Source organism: Triplophysa rosa, linkage group LG10 (genome assembly GCF_024868665.1).
Source record: "Triplophysa rosa linkage group LG10, Trosa_1v2, whole genome shotgun sequence".
Lineage (NCBI taxonomy): Eukaryota > Metazoa > Chordata > Actinopteri > Cypriniformes > Nemacheilidae > Triplophysa > Triplophysa rosa.
In genome coordinates this window covers 16,990,998-17,013,267 of record NC_079899.1, presented here as the reverse complement: position 1 = coordinate 17,013,267, position 22,270 = coordinate 16,990,998, and the positions used below count along the sequence as shown (strand labels likewise).

The 22,270-nt window shown below is 39.5% G+C and overlaps 1 protein-coding gene across 1 annotated transcript in view; it reads left to right on the top strand.

Annotated features, from left to right (window-relative positions):
* The window catches only part of arhgef10 (Rho guanine nucleotide exchange factor (GEF) 10), a 42,395-nt gene that overhangs the window by 11,425 nt on the left and 8,700 nt on the right, over positions 1–22,270 (top strand). Inside the window, exons 3-27 of the mRNA XM_057343358.1 lie at positions 699–1,073; positions 1,589–1,894; positions 2,755–2,791; positions 2,954–3,042; positions 3,365–3,421; positions 3,903–4,090; positions 5,107–5,223; positions 5,866–5,977; positions 6,073–6,182; positions 6,296–6,373; positions 6,526–6,705; positions 7,471–7,587; positions 7,857–7,949; positions 8,207–8,377; positions 8,820–8,965; positions 9,057–9,250; positions 11,505–11,620; positions 11,725–11,852; positions 13,547–13,647; positions 13,993–14,114; positions 14,202–14,288; positions 15,695–15,906; positions 17,312–17,469; positions 19,467–19,609; positions 20,580–20,754. Of these exons, the coding sequence (XP_057199341.1) occupies positions 699–1,073; positions 1,589–1,894; positions 2,755–2,791; positions 2,954–3,042; positions 3,365–3,421; positions 3,903–4,090; positions 5,107–5,223; positions 5,866–5,977; positions 6,073–6,182; positions 6,296–6,373; positions 6,526–6,705; positions 7,471–7,587; positions 7,857–7,949; positions 8,207–8,377; positions 8,820–8,965; positions 9,057–9,250; positions 11,505–11,620; positions 11,725–11,852; positions 13,547–13,647; positions 13,993–14,114; positions 14,202–14,288; positions 15,695–15,906; positions 17,312–17,469; positions 19,467–19,609; positions 20,580–20,754 (3,612 nt within the window). The remainder of the gene's footprint in view (positions 1–698; positions 1,074–1,588; positions 1,895–2,754; positions 2,792–2,953; positions 3,043–3,364; positions 3,422–3,902; positions 4,091–5,106; positions 5,224–5,865; positions 5,978–6,072; positions 6,183–6,295; positions 6,374–6,525; positions 6,706–7,470; positions 7,588–7,856; positions 7,950–8,206; positions 8,378–8,819; positions 8,966–9,056; positions 9,251–11,504; positions 11,621–11,724; positions 11,853–13,546; positions 13,648–13,992; positions 14,115–14,201; positions 14,289–15,694; positions 15,907–17,311; positions 17,470–19,466; positions 19,610–20,579; positions 20,755–22,270) is intronic.

Sequence of the window (22,270 nt, the reverse complement as noted above, 5' to 3'; positions counted from 1 at the left end):
TTTGGGTGAAGTATCCCTTTAATAAATTAAATTAAATATTAGGGCTGTCAAACAATTAATCGCGATTAATCGCATCCAGAATAAACTACATTTGTGTTTACATAATATATGTCTATGTACTGTGCGTATTAATTTTGTATTTATAAATACAAACACATACACATGAATACATATTTAGGAAATTTTTACATGTATTTATTTATATTTACTAATAATTGAAATTATATATAAATGTTTATTAATTTTTAGATTTTCCTTAAATATATGCATGTGTGTGTTAATAACTGGATGCGATTAATCACGATTAATCGTTTGACAGCCCTATAAAATATACATAGTTATATTATTAGCCACTAGGCAGACCGATCAACAAACACAGACTGGAAGTTTACCTCGGTCCAGGCGCGTGTGTCCGATAAAACCGTCTATAGATTTTTACTCAACTCAACTTTATTTATATAGCGCTTTTACAATTTTCATTGTTACAAAGCAGCTGTACATGAGACACATTGACTACAAGCAAAACAATCAAAGTTGTACCTGCAAAAACAAGAAAAGGTTGAATTTTAGTTGTATTAGGTCATTTTTTTTAATTTAACCTAAATTTCACCACGAAGAGCCATAGAAGTTTGTATGACAAACAAACATTGGAGGCACCACGTGGGGCTAACTTTTCTCCTATCTCTCTCTTTTTGTAGTGTTAGATGATGAAGATGAAGGTGGGAGGTTTGAGTTTGAAGACAGCGGTGATGAAGCCCCAGAGGCGGATCGGCCACCTCCCGACCCCGAGGGAACGTCCATGGCATTAACTTACTTATCAGCAGATCGGGACGCACCCGTGAATGGGACAAGTCCAAACCCGGAGAACTTACTCACCGCAGAGGCTGATCTGCCCCCACCACCTCAGGACTGCCCTGCTAATAATACCCCTTTAGCTCATGCAGCATTCCCACAGGGAGATCTACCCCCTCCTCCCGCAGATCTTTGTTACAGCGCATCACAAGGGCAGGATGGTGACCCCATTCCAGCAGCAGAGGGCACTACAGGAGCTGCTGTTTACAGTCAGTCGGAGGGTAAGTTTACATTACAGGGAATGATTTTGTCTATGATACTTATTTTTCCTAAATTTGTCCAAAAGGTTTTACGAGTGGTTCCCAAGACGGATTGTTTACAGGTTTTGACAAATTTGCAGATAAAATTTCTTAATGCAAACAATATTGTTGCAATTTTGAGATTATGACATAATTGACTGGAAATCAAATCTACAGCCATCTTGGTGGCAGTTCCCTTCATTCTTGCTTATTTTTTCATCCTGGCATAGTTTCTGAGGCTACATCTGTATTTCTGTCTCTTTTAACCTTTTTTGTCTTTTGACCTTTGTTATCTTTCCTCTCAAAATGTGTTATGGGTTATTTGTATTAGAAAATCCTCCTCAAAGTAATGTAAGAGAGAGAATATTATACTACAGTAGTTACAAAAAACTAAACAAATGACAAAAGTTGTACTACTTCAGGACATAGATGCAACTTCCACTTTTGTACAAGATGTACCATCCCAGACCTTCCTGACTGTACTTTTTAACCGTTAGGGAACAGTGGTGCCAGTGCGGTTCCCAACTTGGCAACCACCTCCAAACCCAAAGTCAACCCCTACTCAGTGATTGACATCGCCCCTATCCAACAGCAGCTTCTGCCAGAGCAGAGTGCACCTCCCTTTTCCCCTCCAGCCAATGAGAGTGAAGGGGACATTCAGGATGTTCCCAGTAGCCCCGGGTTGCCATCTGGATATTCAGTGCCAGTGCCCTGTGGTTATGCAACGCCCTCGAACGTGCCAGTGATCACACCAGCCTACACCACTCCAGTCATCATCCGACACTTTTCTGTGGATGAAGATGGTAAAAGAGAGAGATTGTTAAAAGCGTTTTCAGGTTTTTTTTCACTGGTCTAATGGGTTTACCATCACCACACATATCCTCACGGTGTCCCTTCTCCTTCCTTTCTCTCTTATCCTCTGTCTTTTTCTGAAGTTTTGCCATAAGGGAAGTAAGGGATAGATGAAGTTGTGCCTTTGGCTGTGATGAGGTTTCCTGTTTTCTTTAAAGTGTAACAGTAGCAGCTTTTTTTTACTGAAGTTGTTTAAAAAAACTACTCATTCTTTATTATTCTTAAAGATCCAGTATGTCATTTTTTAAGAGGATCTATTGACAGAAATGGAATATAATAAACATAACTGTGTCTTCAGAGGTGTATAAAGACCTTACATAGTGAAGCGTTATATTTTTATTACCTTAGAATGAGGTATTTCTATCTACATACACTGCGGGTCCCCTTACATGGAATTCACCATGTTGTTTTTAGCCCGAAATGGACAAACTCCTCTACAGAACGTGTTTCGTATATACGTTATCTCCTTCGGCAAAGAAATCTTAGTCCTGTGTCAGCCACCGTAGTGCTTCGAAAGGGAGGGGTGGAGTACATTGCAATTCGCAACCTTACCACTAGATGTCGCTAAATTTCATACACTGGACCTTTAAAACAATACAGTTACACAATTGGAAATATGGGAAAAAGACTCATTCTCTTCTTTAGTTTTTGGGGACACTCTGACAACCCTTGTGGTCTTATAGTGTCTCATCCGTCAACCTAACCAATTGGAACAGTTTTGAGCCTTGACATAGTCTGACTGTATTGTTTATTTATAAATATCCTTGTACTTATCTGTTAATTATATGAAGTGTTGTGATGTTTCCTGTAGTGACTGTGGGGGGAACAGGACACACTCCAGTGGACAGGTGAGTGATGTCATACGGTTCATATGACCAGAGTTAATTCATTTTGTTAAACATTTGACATCCTTAATTTATACATTAATAAATAAATACATGGTAAACTTTAAGGAATATTTAAAAGTGGTGAGCTTAATTTCTTTTCATAATTCCAAGTTGATTGTCCAGTGTTTTTAGTGAAGAGTGTCCAGTCATCAAAGAGGAAGACGCTCTAACTAAATGGGTGTCCGATCCAGCTAACACAGCCTGGATGGAAAGTAAGTTCTTTCCTTGGCTGGTAAAAGATAAAGTCGAAGAAAGCCTCACTAAGCTCCAGTTATCTACTGAAATAGTCTTTCGGTTTTGAGTCGTGAGAGTTCAGCTGTCATGCAGCACTGTGTACATGATTCTTTTGTCTTATGAGTTTTGTGAATCCGCATGCATGTATGAACCTTGTTCAGCTGTGTTTCCTGTTTCTGAAGAGAATCCCAGACATTTCCTTCCCTTTTAGTGAAGAAATGCACAGACTCACACTCTGACACTCAGAGAAGTGCTTTGATTTGTTTCACATGCTTGTTTGTATGTTTCTGTTTGCCAAAGGTCCAGATGAAGTGATTTATGATGACGTGCCGAGAGAAAACTCTGGATCCACAACAGGTCTGTTCATCTAATTGTTTGTCAGTCTTCACTGACTGTGTCTGTGTGACGTGTTTAATGCTAAAGCTGTTTCTTTACCTAGCAGCCAATGGGACACTCTTACTGATCTTCGCTGTTTGCTGTTTTTTCAGTGCAAAATCCTACATTTTTTAAAACACCCACAATGTATTTTAACCAGGTTCTAAATTCATTGCAGTGTGTAAATTGCATTCAGTATAGGTTTTGTTGCTGCATGCTTGCATCATTACCTGACTTCCGTAATTGCCAGTTAAAATGAGATGCATGTACATGCAAATGAACAACACTATAAGCAGACACAATTCATTTTCAGAGGAATTTAAGAGAAACAGAAACTGAGAGTAAAAATTCCCAGTCAGCAGTCAACAGTAATAAATGTCATGTGACTGAAAGCTCATTCCATGAGAGTAGAGGCTGCTTATATGTATATAATGTTAAGTTATATACTGTGTGTGTGTGTCAGACCCAGATGAGATGATCTATGATGATGTGGAGTTCGGGGAGGAGGGTGGCAGCAGCTCTCTGGATAACGGTTGGAGTTCCAGTGAGTTTGAGAGTTATGAGGAAGCAAGTGACACGGAGAATGGACACGGAGAAAACGGCCTCCCAGATGCTTACGTGAGGGGTCGCACGCCTAGCAAGAAAACACATGTGTGTATTTATACTCTCTCTCTCTCTACCTGTTTGCCGATAACAGCGAAGTGTGTTAGTGACCAGATGTCATCAGGTCTGCTGCCTTGGTTTCTTCCCTTCAGTTAATCCACACTAATATGTGACCCTGGACAACAAAACCAGTCTCATGGGTCAATTTTTCGAAATTGAGATTTTTACATAATCTGAAAGCTGAATAAATAAACTTTCTATAGATATATGAGTTGATAAAATAGGACAATATCTGGCTGAGATACAACCGTTTAAAACTCTGGAATCTGAGAGCGCAAAAAAAAAAAATTATTGAGAAATTTGCCTTTGAAGTTGTTAATCAGGGGCACTGTGGCAGACCATCCACTCACAAAAATAAAGTTTTTATATAGTTAAGGTAGGAAATTTTCAAAATATCTTCATGGAACATGATCTTTATTTAATATCCTAATGATTTTTGGCATAAAAGAAAAATCGATAATTTTGACCCACACAATGTATTTTTGTCTTTTACTAAAAATGTTCCCGTGCTACTTAAGACTGGTTTTGTGATCCAGGGTCACATATTTAGAAACCGTGAGGAAGGCTTTGACATGGTGGCAATGATTTTGGTTGTGCTTGTGTGTATAGGCTCTGATTCAGTAGTTCAGGGTAATGTGTGTTTATTTGAGCGAATGCTTCGACTGCGAGTTTTCATTTCAAAGTCTGCTCAAGGGATTGGTTTATTTTTCAACAAGCTAAACAGACTTGGTCATAATTTTGAAGCTTTTTTAAGTGAGCCTGTGTATGTGTTGGATAGTTTCATTCGGCACAGTCATTGAGGAAGTGCCCAGTCATGAAATTCTTCAGCAATTTTATGATGCTTTTGTGTCTTTTTTGAAGTTTGAAAGCCCTTTTCAGTGTATTTGCATAGATTTAAATAAAAATGTATTTCAGGAAATGGTGGTAGAATTTGAACACTAGTATTAGACCGTGAAGGAAGGATGAAGGCTGTGTGCAGTAACTCGCTCTCTGTTGTCGTTCAGCTGTCTGAAGATCTGGTGCGTTTGAAAGAGCATTATGAGAGAAAGATGCGAGATCTCATGGCAAACACAGTGGGGACGGTAGAGCTGCAACAGCTCAAACACAAACACGAGCAGAAGGTAAAAGAAAAAGATTGACTGACAGTTCTTTCCGCTACGCATGATGCTGGTGTTGGTGGTGGGGCTTCTCCTGTTTAACCCTAAATCCTGTCACCTTCCGTCCCCACTAAGCTTCTGTTTGTTTATCCATGTGTTGCTGCCATCATAAATGTCTTCATTTGTTGGGAGTGTTATACATATTCTAGTTTTTCTTAATGTGTTCCCCATTCTCGTCTTCTCTTTATGTGTGACGTTACATGTAATTTTGTTTTTGTGAAAGTGTTGATATGTGACTGCCACAGCAGGGCACAACCACAAAGGTTTAATTATTATTTCCATAAATGAGTTGGGACAGGACAAAAACTCGACAAACTCAAATCTGCAGTTGCGGTTGCTGTTTCCAATATTTATTCCACGTTTTCCCTCCCTCGTTTACCCATCTGTCATCATTGTAACATCTTTCCATTGTCGGTTTGTTCACTTACTCAAAACATCATTAAGCTTGCATGTTAGGAGATCTTGTGTCTAAGCTGGTTCTCTCAGTGGTGTGGGTTCATCTCATTATGAAAGCAAAACGAACGGCTTTTGAAATAAATATGAAGTTTTATTGTTAAGTGGTTGCAGTACAGAACTTAAACCTGATTGATGGTTGATGTGCTATAGATGCAGAGGCTTGTAAAAGCAGCCAAAGATGGAACTAAAGACGGTCTGCAGAAAACCAAAGCTGCAGTGAGGAAGGGGCGATCTTTCATCCGCACCAGATCTCTTTGTCATGGTAAGAGCACGACCCAACATCTCCGTCTAACTTACTGCCATCTTAAATAAAATGCTTCTGCTGATTCAATTGTTCAAATGATCATTTTTCTTTAGAGAAGAAGCCCAGCTGCTTTGATGAAGAATCAGATGTTTTCTTTGAGGTGGAGTGTTTTAATGTGGACCCAGTTCTGAGCCCTGTGCCTGATGGGCTCTCTGAACACCAGGTACTGTCTCACAAACAAACACACACCACATATACAAAACAGTTTCTCTCTAATGCTGAACAAATTCCCACTGTATTTGCTTATTTGTGTGTGTTGTGTAAATGTATGAGCAGGTAACGAGGAGGTGCATTCTGGAGATGATTCTAGAGAGCGAGAAGAACTATTTGGAGTCTCTTAAGAGCATTTTAGAGGTTTTTACAGTTTTCTGTCTTTTTTTTACATTTAGTGGAATGTTTGTAACATCTCCATATTGTTAATAGTGTTGTAACAAAGATAGAGTCACTACATTCACAATATTGCACATGCTGTTGTTCACACGCCTCAATATATGTGTTCATCATAGCAATATGAGAAGCCGTTGTCACAGATCGAGCCGAGGTTAGTGAGCGACCGCAAACGTAAGGTGATGTTTTATCGGATACGCGAGATCCTGCAGTGCCACGCCCTGTTCCAGATGGCGTTGGCGAGCCGCGTATCTGACTGGGACCAGCTGGAGATGATCGGAGATGTGTTTGTAGCATCGGTGAGAAGTCTGATTTTATGATTTTAGTTGACTTTTGAGTCTGTGCACAGATCAACCTAAGAGGCTCGGGCTTAAAGTCACCATGAAACAGAAGTTGCGATTGACTTCTTTTCCATATCGTGACTTATATCCGATTGAAACGGCTTCTGAAATGAGAAAACATGTAGGGTGGGGGCGGGGCTTTATTTTCCCCTTCCCTTTTTAATTGGTTTGTTGTAAGTTGGGCCTGGAGGGGAGGGCTAAAATGCCTGGCCATTGGACAGTCAGTATAGTCCTACCTCTTTTTTGTTGCTTACATCATGTGGTGAAGAGTTGTTGTTGAGAGGGGGATAGGAGCTTAATGTTTTTGATTAAAGATTACAAGTGCAAATGAATAAAAACAATCACCGCAACACTGTGTAAAACACTTTCCTGTTTGATTTCATAGTGACTTTAAATTCTTACATTTTTATCCGTTTTTATTGTATTTTGTAATGTAAATTGTACTCTGCTCCTTGTTTGTTTGAAGTTAATACGAGTCTTATCGAGTCTTGTTTCAAAAGAAATGTCTACGTACTAAATCACACACCACACCCTCCATCTAAGTTTTTACATGCACAAACCTCTCCACCCATAACCATCTGTAAGAATCCATCTGGAACAGTCAAAACTCCTCATGACCCTGAAAGAAACAGTCCCATAAAAGCAACCTGGTTTCCTCTGTCATTTCATGTCATGTGAATCTCAGGTCATGTCTTTGCTCTCACCTCCGTCTCTTTCCTGCAGTTTTCTAAGTCCATGGTGTTGGACGCATACAGTGAATATGTGAATAACTTCAGCCTGGCGATGGGAGTGGTGCGGAAGGCGTGTGCTGCTAAGCCCTGTTTCCTCGACTTCCTCAAGGTGAAACATCCCTCAGAGCCTAGAATATTCCTGTGGCACAGTGATTACATGTCAACCATTTCTGCTCTGTTCTATTGTGTTACCATATGCGCAAAAACAGTTCCAACTTGATTCGTTTACACATTAACCTAAAGTCAACTTGAAATCACAATTTTATTCCTGGTCTTATAATGCATAATATAAACGATCATACATGTTATTACAAAGAGGAAACATATTTGTTTAGAATCAGAGTCCATAATGACATGCTGTTTGCATTGGGTCCACAGCAGCGTCAGGAGACCAGTAAAGACCGCCTGACCCTTTACGGGCTGATGATGAAACCTATTCAACGATTCCCTCAGTTTATACTGTTGCTACAGGTGAGCCTTTACTCATACACAGACACTTTTTTTTAGCTACAAAACTTCCCAGAAGGGGGCGCCACATTCTTTCTGATCCACATCAGAATTTACTTCACATTTGAGTCCCTTTCATGTGGAGTTACTTGTAAGTTCACAAACTTGTATAAGAGGCAAAACCATTTCATAGATGTTTTATTTTATCTTTTGTAAGTTCTCGGCACAGGCAGTGCTAATTGATGCCGCCAATGTTTATTGTCTTTTGGGTCTCTCTGTAGAATATGTTAAAAAACACTCCAGTGGGACATCCTGACCGCCTTCCACTTCAGATGGCCCTCACTGAACTGGAAACGCTTGCTGAAAAACTCAATGAGAGGAAGAGAGAGGCTGACCAGCGCTGTGAGATCAGGCACATTGCTAAGGCAGTGAATGAGCATTACCTCAACAAGGTATCTGACAAATCATGTTTTTCATGAAATCCAATGAATCCGAAGTTTCTATTAAAACTGAAATGAAGCCCTGTTGGACTAATATTGACTTTTTACTGAGCTAGTTGTGTAAACAGAACTAGCTTTAGAAGGTGCTCCATCTGGTGCTCCAGTATCTATTTTGCTTAACTTGGCACGCTGTAACTGCTTTCCTCGCTTTTGTGGATGTGCAAGTATGCATGTATGTATGATATTTTATTTGAACTGTTTATACTTATGTTAGGTTCTATCTTATCTTGTAACGCACACACATTTCAGCACACTCCTGTGTAATCCCTGTGCCAACTGCAGTGATAGTAATGTTGAGTAGCACTCTTGAATATTTAATCTTTAGCTCAATCGTTTTATTGCTGTTTCTGCTTCCCCCTCCATCCCTCTCTCTCTCTCTCTCTCTCTCTCACAGCTGCTGAGCAGTGGCAGTCGATATCTGATTCGTTCTGATGACATGGTGGAAACCGTTTATAATGATCGCGGGGAGATCATTAAGACTAAGGAACGGCGAGTTTTTCTTCTGAACGACGTGCTCATGTGTGCCACCCCCAACCAGCGGTAAGATGCGTCACACAGATGCGTCACACTCAGTAACACATTATATAATGAGTGTAAGTTAGAAAGTTACTGATCAAACTGCTTTTTACAGATCTTCTCAGGATGGTGGAAGTGTGGGAGCCGGAGGTGAAAGTCTTCCCACAGGACAGAGGTTTCTGCTCAAGTGGAGTGTGCCGTTGAGTCTGGTGGAGGTTGTGGAGTTTGGCTCCGGCGAGGAGATGGGCGACTCTGCCCGGTTTCCCCCCTCGCATTCGGGGGGAAAAGTCGTCATCAATGCCAAACCTAGTATGTTACTTTGTGTTACCTCCTACAGCAGTGGTCACCAACCCTGCTCCTGGAGATCGACCGTCCTGAAGATTTCAGCTCCAACCCCAATCAAACACACCTGAACTATCTAATCAAGGTGTTTAGGTTTGCTTGATAATTACAGACAGGTGCGCTGAAGCAGGGTTGGAGCTGCAGTCTGCAGGACGGTCGATCTCCAGGAGCAAGGTTGGTGACCACTGTCCTACAGGGATAGTTCCCCAAAAAACGAGAAGTATGTCATTATTTACCCTTTTGTCATTTCAAACCTGCATGACTTTCTTTTGTGCAGAACACAAAATAAGATATTTTAAAGAACGTTGGTAACCAAACAGCGCCTGCACCCATTGCAATGCAATGCAAGTGAATGGGTGCAGGTTAACAACATTCTTCAAAATATCTTATTTTGTGTTCTGCACAAAAGAAAGTCATGCAGGTTTGAAATGACAAGACGGTGAGTAAGTGATGACAGAATTTTAATTCTTGGGTGAACTATCACTTTAAGAATTGGATTGGCCAGTGAACTTTAACAGCTTTGACTACCACTGTGTCCTTGGAAAAAGTATCTTCCAGAAGAAATATTCCTGTAGATGGCGTACTACAAATTGTTTTAGACATAAATGCAAGCTAAATGAAAAATAAACAGAAAACCCAAAATAGCCAAATGATAGCAACGGGAGGTTATGCACCAGCACCACCCTCAATACAACAATGCACTGATGACAATGTTTATTCACTTCTGACAGAAACCTAAGTAGTCCTAAAAGTGAATTCAGAGATATCATAGACACAGAAATAAAAGGAGAGAAAGAAAATGAGAGAACGAGGGTCAAATGAGTCAGGCTTTAAAAAGGTCATATTCATAATGCTGTGGTGATCTTTGAGTAGTTTGGGCACCTCATAAACTCTGGATTTTGCCCTAGAAATCTCTGGTTTAAGAAATCACACTTCTAAGTGAAGGCATATCGAAGTTTTCCTTACAGGAAACACGATAAAATGGTGCATAATTGCTTTTTTGCAATCATCTAGCACCGGGAATGTCTTTTTATGAGGTTGTGGCCCTGGTTTTTGTGGTTTGGAGAAAACTGGTCACACTGACTCATGAAGTGTAACAAAAGGGAAATGACTGCTTTTCCTGTATGATTGTGTGTGTGCTTCATTCAGCACAGCTGCAGTGACAGGAGAAGAGACTACAATGGGATTTTACAAGACATAATGCAAAACCCACACTTCAGTCACAATTACCATCCGGATGCTTGTTTAACCTTTTACAGTGTTAGACACAAGACACAACACACTGGACCCACTGTGCCTGTTTCTCTGTTTGTATGATAAAAGTCCCCTCTCAGCAAGGTTGAAAAAGACTTAACGTTGTCTCTATGGTTACTGAAAACAAGGTTTGTGTGCTCTAGAGCTCTTGCATTCCCAACTTTTCTTCTCTTTCGCTTTAATTTTCCAAATCTAATTAACCGTGAAGAGCGAAGTTACTGGGAGGGGAGATGATGTCATTATTAGGGGACACTGTTGGAGTGTTACAGAAAAGTTCCTGAAAAGCTAAAATACTCTTTAGCGTAAAGAGTTAGCTCAACCAAATATAAAATCGTAGTTTGTGGTGGTGAGAGTCTGTGCCTGGCTCTCCTGACCCCCATGTTTGACATGTTTCTTTAGTGTGTCTGTGCAAAAGCAAACTGAACCTCATGTTGATATACTGCCAGAAACTATTGGATTTAGATGCCCTTTATTTGAAGAACCAAATGTCTATGGGTCGCACAATATTTGATTGTAAATATTCCATACTTTCAGGAATTTACTGTTTGAAAGGCTTTATTTGGTTTAAACAGAACTATTTGTGGGAGGGGTGTCATTGACATTTTACTTTTCACTTTAGCTTTGTATATAGGCTAGGACATTCTTTCCTGCTTGCTCTTTCCTTCTTTCCTCTCTTTCTCACTTCTCAACAGTTTTATCTCTCCACCCTCCCACCTCTGTCTTTATTTTGCAGTAGTGCAGCACAAAGCAGTCTATTGTGTGAGACTATTTCTATATCTGCGAGTCGCTGAAAAGCCACACAGCGCACGGTATTCGTGTACCCCATGAGAATCTGTGTTTAATGATTCAGTGTATAAATATCCCATAATGCACACTGTAGGGATTCTGTATCAGCTGTAATAGTCAAATATTGTAACTGAAGATAAAACAAGCTTTAGCGTTTAATGTTGCTGTGTCTCATTTACAGATAAGTTGTATATGGGTCCAGGACAGCTGTACCAGGACCTCCAGAACCTGATCCATGATCTTGGTTTGGTGAACCAAATCTCTACCATGATCAGCAGCCTGAAGGGAAATTATCAGGTGAGTTCATCTTCCTGTAACACTGAAACACTTTACAGACTGATATTGAAACCAGATTATGCTCTTCTTGCTGCACAAATCCACTTTACTCTCTCTCAATCCAGAATGTTAATGGGGCAGTAGCTCAGGATTGGGTTTCAGGCCTCCAGCGCCTCATTTTGAAGAAGGAGGAGGAGATTCGGGCTGCTGACCGATGTAGGATACAACTGCAGTTACCAGGGAAACAAGACAAGTATGTGTGACATCACTCCAAAATAACTTCTTGAATTGATCGTTTATTTATTAATGATGTGTGCCTTATATTACAATGTTAAGCTGGCGCATATAAATGAAAGTTAAATCTTTTTCTACTTTGTGTTTCTTGTGTGACAAACATTAAATGTCTTGAATGATTTGGCGCTGTTTCTTTTTTAGGTAATTACAAAGCAGGCAGATCATTATCCAGGTTATTTCGGTCCTGCTTCTTGAACTAGAGCACTTTATTTACATGACTCTATGCTCTAATAATATTCTAGGAAAAGCCCCTAATTTAACCTCATAGATTGTTGTGTTGTTATTATCCAGTCCTCCTGCATCAGAGGGTTGGAAGTGTGCAGCTGTCACAAACATACGCACACACTGATGATTTGCTGGTATTGTGGAAGCATGCTTGGATGTTAGTGTCCGGATTATAAAAGCATTTTTAGACTACCAGCTGTCTGAGTAATCCCTCTGAGAATATAAATCACACACACACACACTGTAAATGCTGAAAAAGGCCGACGTTTTTGAGTTAGTCGTGGGAAGGATTCCATGTCCTGGTTATTTTGAGTCCAGTCATTATGTGCTATTACAATTAAATACCTCTTTTGAAGACGTGTCCCATCTGAACTACAGCCGCGGATACAGCCATACCAATGTGTTGTGGCCATTCCAGTCCAGTGTCTGTTGAATTTCAACAAAATCAAACATCAGGAGTGACAAAGTCATCCAACAGCAATGTGAAAGACTGAAAGCATGACAAGACACATAAAAACTGTGAAAAAAATTGAAGGTTATCACATGAACATTTTTTCTTTTTAACTTTTCCTAAATACATATTACTGTTTTATTGTATTGCTTAAAGTGATAGTTCACCCAAAAATGAAAAATCTGTCATCATTTACTCACCCGCTTGTTATTTCAAACCTTTATGACTTTCTTTCTTCCGCAGAACACAAAAGAAGATATTTTGAAGAAAGTCGGTAACCGAATAGCACTGGACCCCATTCACTTCTATTGTATGGACACAAAACCAAGTGAATGGGATCCAGTTAACAACATTTTTCAAAATATCTTCTTTTGTGTTCTGCAGAAGAAAGTCATACAGGTTTGAAATGACAACAGGGTGAGTAAATTATGACAGTATTTTTATTTTTGAGTGACCTTTCCCTTTAAAAGTGAATATGAACTAGTTTTCTTTTGCAGTAGTTGAGGTCTGACAAAATACAGAGCACCTTTTCTGTTATTTTAACCTGTTTCTCCAGTTTTCAATGTCTGTAAATGAATGCAAATAGAAACAATATTTTTACTTGAAATTTAGAAGTGCTGTTAGTAGTTCACAGAATGAAACAAAAATGATCAATTTGCTCAATTTACCTAAACACATATATGTAAATAGTTCATTTTAAAATCAGAAAAACTGATTTTGAAATGGTCTCTCAATTTTTTCCACGGCCGTATATCTTCTTTATCCATTTAAAATGTGTGAAAGTGTGTGAAAGTTGGCCAAGTATTACATCATATCCTGTGATGTGTGACTGATAAACAGGAAGAGACACCGGGTGTTTTTCCAGCTGTCTTGAGAAGGCCAGCTCAGATGCCGTGCTGAGATATTTAGGCTTGTCGAGAGATTTGTATGCTCTATTTTCAATAAAATGTATTTTTTGTTTGGATGTACTTTTTTAGGTATGGTAGACCCACATTCTTTACTGCAGTCTTCAACACTTTCAGTCCATCTATCAAGCAAGCCTGGATCAGTAACCTGCAAATGGCCAAATTGGCTCTACGTACGTATCGTATTCTGTTCTACATATCTCCAAATGTCCATATCCTGTATTACTTAGCCTCCTTATTAAATCAGAAGTTGGGTTTGAAACCAAAAGAGCTGCATGAAAATATACCTTAACATAGTTTTCTCAACTTGCTTTATTTTGTGCAAGTTTGTCATCAGGTTTGGCAATAAACGTAGCTTTTTATGCCTGCGGGCATCAAATTGCGCAGAGCTTGAATCATTGTTGAACCAAGACAGAATTTAAGCTTCTGTGCTGAGAAAAGGATTAATATATTGGCAGCAGGACACGTTTGGAATTGTCGTTGAGTTATTGAATTTGAGGAATGCTTTGCTGTTCCAGAGGAGGACAACATTCAGGGCTGGTTTTGTGCTGAAGATGACGGTAATCAGATGAGGAAGCAGAATCATCCTCTTTTACTCAAGCAGATGGCTGTGGTCATGTCCAAACTGCAGGAGTTCAAGGTGAAGCCACGTTCATTTTCATATTGTATTACACTTTCAAAAAGCGTTCTGAGAAAAGTGTTGTGTATGTGTGCTTGTGTGTGTTAGGTGGAATTTGCAGTTCACAACCCTGAGCCATATGTGAACAATGACAGCACTGCAGATCTGCCTGTTATGGGTCACGGCTGTGTATGGGTGAGTGTCACAGACATTTTATAATCTGACCTTAAAATACTTTAAATTTGCCTAAATATTAAAGGGACAGGTCACCTAAAATTAAAACTCATTGTGTTCCAAAGGAATATTGTGGCAGGGTAAGAGACACTACGGACACAAGATGGCTGATGAAAGCAACCCCGGAGGGGGAATTTATTAACACATGTGTCAAAACAGATCAAAGTGAGAGTTGGGGTGCTCTTAGTGCGGTCGTCAGCCAGGTCGTGCTCGTGGTTCCCGGTGATGTCTCAGTTGCTTGTGTCCGAATCTGTGAGCAAAGAAAGATAACGTTAGTCTCTCTGTGGAGTGCAAGCTTCCCGAGTGTGAGGTGTGTGTGGCTTATATGCCAGGCTGCTAATCGGTCCCAGGTGTGCGCGATTAGCTGCCGGGCCGTTCCCCTGGCGACGCTGATCCAGGATCTGTACCCCCGTCACAAATATGAATTTATTTCTGTTGGAGAACGTTCACCCATAAATTAAAATTCTGTCATCATTTACTCACCCTTTTGTCATTTCAAACCCATATGACTTTCTTCCGCAGAACACAAAAGAAGATATTTTGAAGAATGTTTTACACCGGCACCCATTCACTTGCATTGGTTTTGTGTCCATACAATAGAAGCGAATGGGGGCCAGTGCTGTTCGGTTACCAACTTTCTTCAGAATGTCTTCTTTCGTGTTCTGCGGGAGGAAGAAAGTCATAAAGGTTTGAAATGACAAGAGGGGCAAGTAAATGATGACAGAATTTTCATTTTTGGGTGAACTATCACTTTAAATGGCAGAATATTGTTGCCAGTCGCCATTGACTTTGACTGACCAGAGAAGAGTAGCATCGACAATTAAACGCTTTAAACTTTAAAAGTCATACAGATCTGGAGCAGGAAGATGAACTATCACTGTGATTCTCTTCAGTTTAGCTTCCTCCACAGAATTCGATGATGTCAGTGTGGTGTATGTTTGTTGCCAGAGCACTTGACCTGAAGCAGCATTTCACCACCTTTTATTGCTCCTCTTTTGAAGCCTGAAAGCACTGTTTAACACTCAAGCTTTTGTTCTGTGTGGGCATTGTTTCACTGTGAGCGTGAGGTTGCATTAAAAGCTTTTATGCTGTATTTACTGAAGAGAACGTCATAAAGCACTAGCCTGTCTGAGACATGTAAGAGCCTGCTGTGATAAGCTGCACCCCTTTAAGAGCACTCGGTGTGTTCCATCAATCTGAGACATGTACATTTCCTCCCAAGACAGCCTCACGTTTCATAAACAAACGTTATTAACCATTTAAGCTTTGTTTAGCAGTTCAGTTCAAATAAAGAGCAGTTGAAGTTTGTGGTTTTTATCAATAGGATTTATTAGGATTCTGAAATGGATATCTCCTCTTTTTATCAGGTGGCCAGCTGCACCAATCACATGGGCCAGGTGTCTGTTGTGGCTTTGCAGAACTCAAATCCCAAAGTGACGGAGTGTTTCAACGTCGAGTCGCGTATTCTCTGCATGACGTATGTGCCTCTAGATGAGACTTCGGAAAGCGGGGAGGGAAACTCAGAAGAGTGGAAAGCCAATGACACGCCGACTGTGTGTTTGGGAATGGAGGAAGGCAGGTGTGTACATCACCCAGCTGACATCCAGCATCACTCATACAAAAACCTGTTGTCTAACCTGTTTGTTAACCCGTTTTTGTTTTTGATGACAGTGTGATGTTTTTTTCTGCCTAGAAATGCTACATTTACCATATTAATCGTCAGTGGTGTACTTAAAGGTGCAGTAAGTGATTTTTGAGAAATGCTGTTGCAAAATTGATCAAAGGCCGCATTTAGAGGTTGACCGATATGCGTTTTTCAGGGCCGATGTCGATATAGATTATTACATGTCAAGTAGACCGATAACCGATATTTTGAACCGATATATATGTCAGGTGTAAAAATGAAAAATATGTTCAAAATGAAGAATAACAAGAGCTCTGACAAAAACTTTGCCCAAAAACCATGGTTACTACACGTTTACTATAGTAACACCATGGTAAACAGTAAGGAAATAAACAAACAATAGTTCAATCAACATATTTAACGAAGATTATTGCTGTTTTGTTGTGCCATTGTTTGGGGCTTGCACGGATCATGTGAAATAGAGCGCTCTGCACAAGGATGTGATCGTGATCACATAACAAGCTGATGCGGGAGAAACGGCACCTGTCTTTACTTTCATACATAGGATATCATCCGAAAATATAAATATTAATTGGATCATTTAAAAGTAGACACTTCAAGCTTTCTTTAGACATATGCTTTACGTTTCTATGATGAGTATTCGCAGAGTTTTAAATCTGTTTTAATGACGCGTTTCATTCATATTATATGCAGTCTGCTTTATTAAGTGGTTTGTTCGGTGTGCGTAAGCTTGTTCAAAAAATCGAAACGATAAAAAAGTTTCTCAGACTTTAAAAAACATTCACGATTAACGTTGAGTCAATTTTGGGCTCACATTTTTTTGTATGTCTTATAAATGAAAAATGCGCTGCTGTAATATCCTGTGCCTTTTATATTGCGGTTGCAAAAATACCAGCTCATTTTTACTTTACGACTCCACTGCGTTCCGTTATCATTTGTATTGAGGCTCTGTAAAAATGCACTGAAGACGCCATGCCTGAACAATTTGCTTTTATTTTCATTTGACAGTTCATATTTATCTTCGTAAACTGGCTGAGCTTAATCCTTCTCTCAGAACCTTTCATTCTTTTCATTCTTATTGTCATTGTTCTGCATTTACCAATAAATATAGAAGTTAAAGGTATTTAAGTTAAATAAAAAACAATACATGCTACATAATAATTACAACACAAAAAAATATAGCTTACAGTAACTCAAAACAATAAACATCTTGCAAATATGACAAAATTGTTTGCTTTGGTGTTGTTTTCAGCAGTGTTTCTCAGAAATCACTTTAATATAAACCCCTTTAAATAATCTGTACACTATTAAAATTAATCCATCACGTTCTCTCCTTCAGTATATCTGTATATAAGAGCAGCCAGCGCTCGAAGAAGGTCCGACTGCAGCACTTCTTCTCCCCTGATAAGTCTAGCGTCACATGTCTGGTGTACAGGAGCGGCCGTCTGTATGCAGGACTGGTCAGCGGTTCACTAGTCGTCTACTCCAGAGCTAATGGTGAGATGTTTCTTTCAGTACTGATGTGGTTCAGTTGTCTATTGTTATTGTTATTCTGCATGCTATTCACTTTTGATTTAATGAGTGGGATTGTTTTTGGAATTATATTAAGGAATTGGTTTGCATGATAAGTTCTTGTGTTCATTTGATGGAGATCAATGAAAGGGAAATCACAGGTTGCTGGAGCCAATATTGTCACACCAGAGATCTCGATTTGTCTGTCTTAGGCTCCAGATCCACCAAGGCACTTTTACGCGGCTGAAAACACCTGGTGCTGGCTGAAAACGGCGATTGCAGGCGCTTGAACAGCGTTTTTTTTCAAGCGGAGGCGCATTGGTTACGTTGATACGTGATAGATCGATACGTTGAGCGTGAAAAAAACGCTGAGCGCCGGCGCTGAGCCTGCGGAAAAGAATGCCAGCTGCTGGCGTTTTTAAAAAACGCGGCGTTTCCGTTGAAAACAATTGTAAAAACATGCCAGACGCCGGCAGAAACACCTCGGTGTATTTTTCTTTATTTCTTTTAATTTTCTGAGAACTAAGGAAGTGACGCAGTATGCACTGAGCTCTATTTTCTATCTCATACTCCTCCTCACACTCCTACTTTCCTTTTTCTCACACTACTCATCTTCCTCCATTCACCTCCTCCTTCAGATTGTGAACTGCACAAAATTGATTGTGAATAATGGAGGATTTACATCATTCTTACATTTTATCCACGTCATGTTGCTTGAATCTGAGAACTGGGTCTAAAATTCTGTGAAAATTTACGTGGTCCGCAGGGCACGTTGATTTTCTCAGTATTTAAAACTTTTCAAGCAGTTCTGGAAAGAAAGTGAGACATTAGAAATATTTTCCTCTGCTCTCGATAATCTTTCCACAGCTGTTTTTCTCTCTGGAATACTCATGTTCCATTTCACCCTCGCTTCAGTTTTCTGCTGCCTGTGGCTCTGATAAATATTTTTGCTTTAGTTTAGTTCCCTGATCGATGAAACTGAGCAGCTTGATAGGAAGCAACATTACATTGATGGATGCTCAACAATAGCATGCGTTTATGACAGGAATATCTGGAAGATGGAAGGAGTGTTTGAAAATAGTGATTATTTCTGTTATTCCTTTTCAGTAATACTGACCAATTCTGGAGGAATGTGTTAATATAACAAAACAAGATGGTTGCATTATCAGATTATTGGGCTTTTGTTCCAGTATCAGAAGAAACTCCACCATTTGATGTCATTCTGTGTTGGGTTGAATGAGTAATTTTTAAACTAAGGCATTGAAAGAATTTATTTTTAGTCAGTAAAATGTGTGTCCTCATTAAAACAGTGCTTTTCCCCTTTCAAACATGCTCATCACAAATCGTTCTGAATCAGAGAGAGACAAACAAAGAGAGAAAGAGACAGAGACCGAGGGAGTTTGGGAATACTGTGTAGGCGCTGGTGTTACGTAATCAGAGCCTCTTAAGGGAACCGAGCTCTGAATAAAGACCATCTCATTAATGTCTCAGAATAGTATTGGCAGAAACAGACGCAGGGAATCAGCTTGTGAAAATCACCGTATTAATATCCATTTATCACTGTTATTAAATATAATTTTTAATACACTTTTCATGTTGTCTACATGAATTGAAATGTTTTTCCTTCTTAAAGTCTTCTGAATATTTCTTTGTATCTGGATCTAAACAAACACTTAACACACCTCTATTTTGCTGTGTCACAGCTATATTTAACAGGAAATCCTCACACATGATTTTGGAATAAATAAGGCTGTAATGAGGATCCAAAATGTACGTTTTGTCATGCCTGCCAATGATGCGTCAATTAAGAAATAAAATGGCTATACAATATTTTTTCTTTAGGAGTCACATTGTTCAGGCCTGTTACTCAGATTTTGCAGATTTGTGGCTTATACTGAAATTGTATTTTTAAAGTGCATGCTAACGCACGTATTTGATATACGAGAGCCAGACTGTCCTCATGCCTCTTCTTTCTCTCATAGACGGCTCCTGGGTAGAGTCAGCGACTCATGTGCTGAAGCTAGGAGTATTACCGGTGAAAGCCCTGCTGGTGGTGGGTGAACATGTGTGGGCTTCATCAGGAGGGCAGATCTTCATCATCAACACACAGACACACACTGTTGAGGTAAAACAGCACTTTCAACATCCTCACACTCATTTCTGCATTATCAACTACGTTGGTCATGTATTACATTATTGACTGCGAACATTCGAGTTAGACATGATTAAAATATGTTTTTGGATTTGTCTTTAACGGCCCCCTAACCGGTTGTGTAAAGCAGAGGGCTTCAGGTTGGTTTTGCTTATTTTAGGATATGCGTGACACTATCATTATGATCTAATGTTGTGATGTCACTCTTGTTGGCTTCATCTAGTCTTATGAAAGAATCTCTCTCTTAACACAGGGATAGAAACACCTGCTGTGATCTCCGAATATTAAAGCCTTGTGCAACCTCCACTACACACGCACACGGTCACACGAGCACACACAGGCCTGTTATTTAGACAACATCATTATGCTTTTAACTGTGTGACATCCATGTTCACTGCAATAGGAGAGAGTGAAGCATGTTTTATGAAAGGACACAGAAACTGATATTTATATGTTTTACTAAAATTGCATGCTATTCATCAGTTTGGTGAAATAAAGTATATCAGGATCAAAATATCAGTCTCTCTAGTGGAGATAGACCTCGATCTGTTATTTTCCATAGCCGAGACAGATTTTAAGTTACCTTATTCATAGTTCTGTGAGTCCAAAGTTCATTCCAACCCTGTATCTGAATGGGTGTCTGTTTACTGCATTCACTTTGAATCTCCTTGTTTCTTAGATGTTTTGTGACAAAACACACATTATCAATGCTAGACATGAAGTTACTATATACATCTGGGATGGCATAAGGGACTTAAATATGAGATTTTTTATATATGGGTGAACTAATAGAATACCAACAGTCCTATTCCAGTAAATGCAGTGCCAAGATAAACTGGATTGTGTGATGTTACCAAATAAGACGAAATGCTTGTACAGAAGTACAACATGCTTAGGTATCACAACCAATTGCTGAGTATGTGCGTTTGGGTTCCATTGACAGCGTCAGTTCGAGGCCCATCAAGAGGAGGGAATGATCGTGTCACACATGGTGGTAGCTGGTGTAGGGATTTGGATATCATTCAGCACGGGCTCCACCTTACGACTCTTCCATACAGAGACTCTTGACCACCTGCAAGATATCAACATCGCCACAGCAGTCAACAACATACTGCCAGGTATACAGTAGTCACCTCAAAATAACACACGTAACTTTAAAGACTCTCCTGTCCTTTCTCCAGTGTCACAGAAGCCAGCCGTAATTAATCAAAAAACATATTTTGATTTGCAGTCAAAAGTGTTCAGTTTTGGACTTTGTGCAGGCCAGTCAAGTTCTTTCACACTAGACTCCATAAAACCTTTCTTTATGAACCTTGCTTTGTACACATGAGCATTGTGCGCACATGGGCTGTGGTATGCAGTAATGGGTGTAGCTACTTGTTTATTAGAAGGGGGTGTCCGCATACCTTTGGCCAAGAAATCTATTCTGCCTTTTTCTAGTTTAATAAACAAAACAAGAAATATTACAAAATATATTATCAGCATAACTGTTTAAGTGAAAATCATAATTGAAACATGTACATTTCTGTACATTGCACATTTTGTACAGAATTTTTATAGCGGGCATTCAAACTGGGATAAACTCCAAAGGTGGTGCCAAAACCTGATGATTCATGTCATCCTTCATGATTTGAGAATGTTCCAACCAGCAACGTGTGCTTCAGTGGAAAGTTTTTAAGGCCCCAGTTGTCTTTCCCTAAGAATTTCAGCCTTAAAGCAATTTGACATGTCACAATTTGTTGTTTCTTGATTAGTAATCCATGCAATTTTTTATGTTATTGATTTTGCATCATACCGTTTATGCTTTTTAACATTCTTGAAATCCTAAAACTTTATTTTCATTTAAGACGTCTCTTCAACGCAAACTTAAAATCAAGAAGCTTTTGGAAAAGGTTCTCTGTCATCTATAGTCATCAGCAGAGACACCTGTAATCTGCCTGTAACTGCTCTGTGTTTAAACATGACATCATAAGTGGGCGTGTCACTTACTCACATCTCGTGATTTTTTCTACTAAATTAAAGCATGCAGATTTTAAACCTTATTTGTGCACTTTTCTTTGAGGGGAATTTCTATTCTTATTTCTAGCCGTTGTTTTGTTTGGATCAAATCCAGCATTTGGTTGTGTTTAGGACTTTTGAATGGGCTGCTTGTGTAGTTTAACACAAGCTGGTGTGTTCAGGAAGCCATTCAGAGATTGGTAGACTAGGAATAACCTCAGTACTGCTTCACTGCTGTAGACTTCTTGTTTTTTTCCCAATTATGTCCAATTGATGATAGATGGTTCTGATCTCAGAACATCAAGTCAAGTTGGACCATTATAACCCATACCAGCTGACCCCCCCCCTTTGTTTGGTAACATGCAGTCTAATGCGACTGAACACATTTTAATGCATTCTGAAAGAGCCTCATTGTTATTATAATAGGTTGTTTCTTTCATTTAAACTCGCGTGTGCACTGTGCAATTTTGACTTACACTTCAATGTTGCAGAGAATGTTGCAGTGCTTGTTTGATGAATTGAAAGCAGGAAATGTATGTATTCAGTATGTAAATAGGATTTGAGGGGACTGACATTGCTCTTAATGCCTGCTGTGTGTGTGCTCTGTAATGAGTGGGTTGTTTTAAAGGAGAGTCA